General features: G+C 38.4%; 1 protein-coding gene across 2 annotated transcripts in view; it reads left to right on the top strand.

The window, feature by feature from the left end:
* ndrg2 (NDRG family member 2) overlaps nt 1-7,500 on the top strand; it is a 45,144-nt gene that overhangs the window by 24,852 nt on the left and 12,792 nt on the right. For both annotated transcript variants that reach the window (XM_034106237.1, XM_071206523.1), the window contains exons 3-4: nt 3,537-3,578; nt 3,994-4,099. In XM_034106237.1, coding sequence (XP_033962128.1) covers nt 3,537-3,578; nt 3,994-4,099 — 148 coding nt within the window. The remainder of the gene's footprint in view (nt 1-3,536; nt 3,579-3,993; nt 4,100-7,500) is intronic.

Raw genomic sequence — 7,500 nt, 5'->3', positions numbered from 1 at the left:
TGGTCCTCTCCTCTTCTCCCTGTACACAAACTCGCTCGGATCTGTCATTAGCCCGCATGGTTTTTCATACCACTGCTACGCTGACGACACCCAATTAATCCTGTCCTTTCCCCGCTCAGAGACCCAGGTCGTCGCACGCATCTCTGCTTGTTTAGCTGACATCTCTCAGTGGATGTCCGCTCATCATCTCAAGCTCAACCTTGACAAAACTGAAGTGCTTTTCCTTCCGGGAAAAGATTGTCCCTCTCTTGACCTAACTATCAACATCGGCCCCTCTGTTGTTTCCCCGACTCAGACTGCAAGGAATCTGGGTGTTATCCTAGATAACAACCTGTCGTTTACTGCAAACATCGCTGCTACAACCCGCTGCTGCAGATACACGCTTTTCAACATCAGGAAGATACGCCCACAGCTGACCCAGAAATCGACGCAGGTTCTGGTCCAGGCTCTCGTCACCTCACGCCTAGACTACTGCAACTCCCTCCTGGCTGGTCTACCTGCATGTGCCATCCGACCTCTGCAGCTCATCCAGAATGCAGCGGCTCGTCTGGTCTTCAACCTTCCAAAATTTTCCCACACCACGCCGCTCCTCCGCTCCCTCCACTGGCTTCCGGTAACTGCTAGAATCCACTTCAAGACACTGGTACTTGCGTACCATGCTGCGAATGGATCTGGCCCTTCCTACATCCAGGACATGGTTAAACCGTACACCCCAGCACGTGCACTACGCTCTGCATCAACCAAACGACTCGCTGCACCCTCGCTGCGAGGGGGACCCAAGTTCCCATCAGCAAAAACACGTGGGTTTGCTATCCTGGCTCCAAAATGGTGGAATGAGCTCCCCATTGAAATCAGGACCGCAGAAAGCTTACACACCTTCCGGCGCAGACTGAAAACTCATCTCTTTCGACTCCACTTCGAGCGATAGAATGACTAACAAAGAACTGCTAACAGAGCACTTATATACTAATAAAGGACTGGCTTAGCCAGTTGAGCAGCACTTGAAACGATTGGCTCTTTGAAACCTGATGTTCTTATATGATTCTGTTTTCCTCAAGGTTGTGTCTTCCTGGTCGAATGTACTTATTGTAAGTCGCTTTGGATAAAAGCGTCAGCTAAATGCAATGTAATGTAATGTAATATCGGGGGCCACAGGTTGTTTATCCTTGACAGTCGCACAGTGGGCACACACTGAGTGTTTTCATATTCAGCAAATGTGTACACGCTAAACTGCAGACCTCAAGAAGAAATAATACTTTCATTCACTCACGGCAAAAGTCACATTACTTACTATAAAAAACTCACGGTAAAAAAATGCACTCCCTATTCCATTGTCATGAAGGTGGAATCTAACTATATCCAGAATAAGTTTTATTGGATCCAGGCTAAAAACATGTTTATTTCTGCTGTAAAGTTGGGCATTTTAACATGGGGGTCTATGGGAATTGCTCCTTTTTGCATCCATCCCCTGTCGGCCACTAGATGAACTGCAGTTTGTGGCACTTTCTTCTGGGCTTCCCGGCTCTGCGCTATGAAGCGCTGATTGGCTGTGGGTGGGCCAGACGTGCATGTGGGTGGGCCCAGGCCCACCCGGGCCCACCCACAGCTACGCCACTGCTTGTGACACAATGTGGTGGAAATACCGTGACCGAGTGTGTGTGTTGAGCGCAGCTGCAGCGCTCGCTCAGAGCTGCCGGGTTGACGGCAAAGCCCCTGAAGGGGAGAGAACAGCTCCTCTGCTGATATTTGTCGAGAGCAGAGGGCTCTCACTGCTGACTCCTGCTGGGAAGAACAGGGAAATACAACACTAAAACAAAAACAACACTCACAAAGAGACAAATAATCTCAATTTGAACCCAGGGAGTGAGCAAATAGAGGTTTAGTGATATTAGTAACAAGAAATGTCCATTCATGTCGGGAAGGTAGGGACTTCTGTCACTATTATAACAATACTAAATAACTATAATGTTCTTATTGTCTACAATCCCATGAAAAGCAAGACATAGTTTCTTGGCATCTCAATAAAACAAAGTAGCACTTATAATGGTTAAGCTAATGGAAAGCTAACGTGGCTAATGGATTATTGCTGTTTTAAGTTTCTTTTTTTCATGGTTTAATTTGGAAATGTCAGCTGACTGAAATGTAATGTAATAATTTCCAATGTATCTACGTTTGGATCCTGAGTCAATATTTAAAACAATAAAAGTTCAGTATTTTCCTTAGAGAGCAGTAAGAATTGAGAATATTCCTTGAGGACTTTTTTGAGTTAGATATTGCGTTTTTGGCATATTTGACATAGACTTTCACAAATCTTACAATAAAAGTAAATATTTGTCTTAATGGAAATGTGGACAAATGAGCTAAATTTCAATGAGATAATTCCTCATTGTCACATTTTAAAAGTACAATTTCAGAAAACTCATAATACAAACATTTGTTGTCTTAATGTAAGTAAACAACTTGGGACATTTCACGTTGATATCTATTAGTTAAAAATGGTAACCTATTCCCTTATAGTGCCTTCTTTGTAAAATGTGAGAATGTAAATATATAAATAATAGAAAAGAACAGATATAAGTTATAGACTCATCTCTCTTTCCTGCATCATCGACTAGGATATGACCCATGGGGATGTGACGGGTGATTATCCGACCCGCCAGTGACATCCCGCCTCTGCCACACGCTAAACCCTATGATCCCGAACACGCTTCATATTGATTAAACTAACGACCTTTTATAAAGCAGCCATATGCAAACGCTCACCTCTACTTCAACTCTCCAGACTGCTCATTTCAGAGGATCTTGGGATGCTTGTAATCTAATAGCTGGGTAAATGGATCCACGGTTGCAAATGAACGGGAAGCCTCCCACTGACAGACGTCCTACTAATAATCCTCGGTATCCCACAACCACCTGCTCCGAGCTTTCTCTGGAGTCTAACCCCGCCCTTTCGTCTGTGTGGGTGTTAATTACTGAGCGAGCACGGCGTCTTTTAACATAAAAGTACTTTGAAGGAACAATACGTTGGAATTTTCTCTCAAATATGCTTTTGGCTTCTATTTATACTCCGTAAAAAGACAAAGAAAGAAGAAGAAAAGAAGGAAAAATCCATTGTTATGCCCCTCAGATTCTGACGTGAAGTTATTCTGATTACAATTCCAACAATTTATCAAGACTTTTATGAATGAAATGAACAAAGGTGTTACATTGAGTCCTTTAAGAAGCCCTAAGTAAAAACACCAAACATCTGATGTGTTTTGGTTCATAAATGTAAGGAGTTGCTACTTTTCGTTCTCTTCTATGGAAATAAACTGATTTTCATTGGCTTGTTGGTCGGATAAAAAAACACAATATATGACATTTCTTTCGACTCAATTGTTGGTTGATTATCAAAAAATGATTAAGTGTTGAAGAACCTACATTTTATAGGTTTCTTTTCCTCTGCTACACAAACAAGACAAAAGTGACATCTTTAGTCCCATTTCACACATTCACACCTTGTTCTAACAAGACTTCATTTCTATATTTTCTCACAGGATGTTGAACTGGCTGCTAGGATACTCCTGGACCAAGGACAGGTAAGACTGTTTTCTTTATTGTAGGAAAACAAAAAATAGAGTCAAGTTGTGTCTCTTTATTGTTTCAGATCATTTGTTGCATTTATGTGTCTTCTTTGTTGTTTTAGTCTTATTGTAGTGGCCTAGGTTCCTTTTGTAATAGTTTTTCCGTTTCTTGGTAGTCATTATTTGTATGTTTGTGGTTGTTCTACCCTTTTTCATGGTCAATATAAGTCTCTTTGTAGTGGTGTGTGTCTCTTTGTTGTCCATCCAAGGGTCTCGAGAGGTTATTTTGGAATGAAAAGGAACACGGAATAAAAACCTTGGGGGAGATACTGTATATTTGATGAACTACTAGAACATAGCTGTCAGCTCACTTCAGCAATGTCAATATAACACTTCATGCTTGTTATTTCTTTTCTCTTGCTCTCTGCAGGAGCACAGCATCGAGACCCCGCACGGTGTTCTGCACGTGACCCTCCACGGCACACGGACCACCCGTAGGCCCGCCATCCTCACCTTCCATGACGCGGGTCTGGATAGTAAGTCTCTCTCTCTCCTTCATCTTAGTCAAACTTGTGTAACCGGTGTCGATTGGCGGTATCTGCGTTGTGCAGAGGTGGGAAGTAGTGGAGTACAAATACTTTGTTACTGTACTTAAGTACATTTTTCTGGTATCAGTACTTTACTCCACTTTTGATGACTTTTTACTTTTACTTCTTACATGTTGAACACAAATACCTGTACTTTCTACTTGTTACATGTTGAACCCAAATACCTGTACTTTCTACTTCTTACATGTTGAACACAAATACCTGTACTTTCTACTTCTCACATGTTGAACCCAAATACCTGTACTTTCTACTTCTTACATGTTGAACACAAATACCTGTACTTTCTACTTCTTACATTTTGAACATAAATACCTGTACTTTCTACTTCTCACATGTTGAACCCAAATACCTGTACTTTCTACTTCTTACATGTTGAACACAAATACCTGTACTTTCTACTTCTTACATTTTGAACATAAATACCTGTACTTTCTACTTCTTACATGTTGAACTCAAATACCTGTACTTTCTACTTCTTACATGTTGAACTCAAATACCTGTACTTTCTACTTCTTACATGTTGAACTCAAATACCTTTACTTTCTACTTCTTACATGTTGAACTCAAATACCTGTACTTTCTACTTCTTACATGTTGAACACAAATACCTGTACTTTCTACTTCTTACATGTTGAACTCAAATACCTGTACTTTCTACTTCTTACATGTTGAACTCAAATACCTGTACTTTCTACTTCTTACATGTTGAACTCAAATACCTGTACTTTCTACTTCTTACATGTTGAACTCAAATACCTGTACTTTCTACTTCTTACATGTTGAACTCAAATACCTGTACTTTCTACTTCTTACATGTTGAACCCAAATACCTGTACTTTCTACTTCTTACATGTTGAACTCAAATACCTGTACTTTCTACTTCTTACATGTTGAACCCAAATACCTGTACTTTCTACTTCTTACATGTTGAACACAAATACCTGTACTTTCTACTTCTTACATGTTGAACACAAACACCTGTACTTTCTACTTCTTACATGTTGAACACAAATACCTGTACTTTCTACTTCTCACATGTTGAACACAAATACCTGTACTTTCTACTTCTCACATGTTGAACACAAATACCTGTACTTTCTACTTCTCACATGTTGAACTCAAATACCTGTACTTTCTACTTCTCACATGTTGAACACAAATACCTGTACTTTCTACTTCTTACATGTTGAACACAAATACCTGTACTTTCTACTTCTTACATGTTGAACACAAATACCTGTACTTTCTACTTCTCACATGTTGAACACAAATACCTGTACTTTCTACTTCTCACATGTTGAACACAAATACCTGTACTTTCTACTTCTCACATGTTGAACACAAATACCTGTACTTTCTACTTCTCACATGTTGAACACAAATACCTGTACTTTCTACTTCTTACATGCTGAACCCAAATACCTTTACTTTCTACTTCTTACATGTTGAACTCAAATACCTGTACTTTCTACTTCTTACATGTTGAACACAAATACCTGTACTTTCTACTTCTTAGATGTTGAACTCAAATACCTGTACTTTCTACTTCTTACATGTTGAACTCAAATACCTGTACTTTCTACTTCTTACATGTTGAACTCAAATACCTGTACTTTCTACTTCTCACATGTTGAACCCAAATACCTGTACTTTCTACTTCTTACATGTTGAACTCAAATACCTGTACTTTCTACTTCTTACATGTTGAACACAAATACCTGTACTTTCTACTTCTTACATGTTGAACTCAAATACCTGTACTTTCTACTTCTTACATTTTGAACCCAAATACCTGTACTTTCTACTTCTTACATGTTGAACACAAATACCTGTACTTTCTACTTCTTACATGTTGAACTCAAATACCTGTACTTTCTACTTCTTACATGTTGAACTCAAATACCTGTACTTTCTACTTCTTACATGTTGAACCCAAATACCTGTACTTTCTACTTCTTACATGTTGAACACAAATACCTGTACTTTCTACTTCTTACATGTTGAACTCAAATACCTGTACTTTCTACTTCTTACATGTTGAACACAAATACCTGTACTTTCTACTTCTTACATGTTGAACTCAAATACCTGTACTTTCTACTTCTTACATGTTGAACTCAAATACCTGTACTTTCTACTTCTTACATGTTGAACACAAATACCTGTACTTTCTACTTCTTACATGTTGAACTCAAATACCTGTACTTTCTACTTCTTACATGTTGAACACAAATACCTGTACTTTCTACTTCTTACATGTTGAACACAAATACCTGTACTTTCTACTTCTTACATGTTGAACTCAAATACCTGTACTTTCTACTTCTTACATGTTGAACTCAAATACCTGTACTTTCTACTTCTTACATGTTGAACACAAATACCTGTACTTTCTACTTCTTACATGTTGAACACAAATACCTGTACTTTCTACTTCTTACATGTTGAACACAAATACCTGTACTTTCTACTTCTTACATGTTGAACACAAATACCTGTACTTTCTACTTCTTACATGTTGAACACAAATACCTGTACTTTCTACTTCTTACATGTTGAACACAAATACCTGTACTTTCTACTTCTTACATGTTGAACACAAATACCTGTACTTTCTACTTCTTACATGTTGAACTCAAATACCTGTACTTTCTACTTCTTACATGTTGAACTCAAATACCTGTACTTTCTACTTCTTACATGTTGAACACAAATACCTGTACTTTCTACTTCTCACATGTTGAACACAAATACCTGTACTTTCTACTTCTTACATGTTGAACACAAATACCTGTACTTTCTACTTCTCACATGTTGAACACAAATACCTGTACTTTCTACTTCTTACATGTTGAACTACAAATACCTGTACTTTCTACTTCTTACATGTTGAACTCAAATACCTGTACTTTCTACTTCTTACATGTTGAACCCAAATACCTGTACTTTCTACTTCTCACATGTTGAACATAAATACCTGTACTTTCTACTTCTTACATGTTGAACTCAAATACCTGTACTTTCTACTTCTCTACATGTTGAACTCAAATACCTGTACTTTCTACTTCTTACATGTTGAACCCAAATACCTGTACTTTCTACTTCTTACATGTTGAACCCAAATACCTGTACTTTCTACTTCTTACATGTTGAACACAAATACCTGTACTTTCTACTTCTTACATGTTGAACCCAAATACCTGTACTTTCTACTTCTTACATGTTGAACTCAAATACCTGTACTTTCTACTTCTTACATGTTGAACACAAATACCTGTACTTTCTACTTCTTACATGTTGAACTCAAATACCTGTACTTTCTACATGTT

This window comes from Pseudochaenichthys georgianus, chromosome 18 (assembly GCF_902827115.2).
Source record: "Pseudochaenichthys georgianus chromosome 18, fPseGeo1.2, whole genome shotgun sequence".
NCBI classification, from domain to species: Eukaryota; Metazoa; Chordata; class Actinopteri; order Perciformes; family Channichthyidae; genus Pseudochaenichthys; species Pseudochaenichthys georgianus.
Note: the sequence above shows the minus strand (reverse complement) of the source record. Positions and strands in the feature narration are given on the sequence as shown.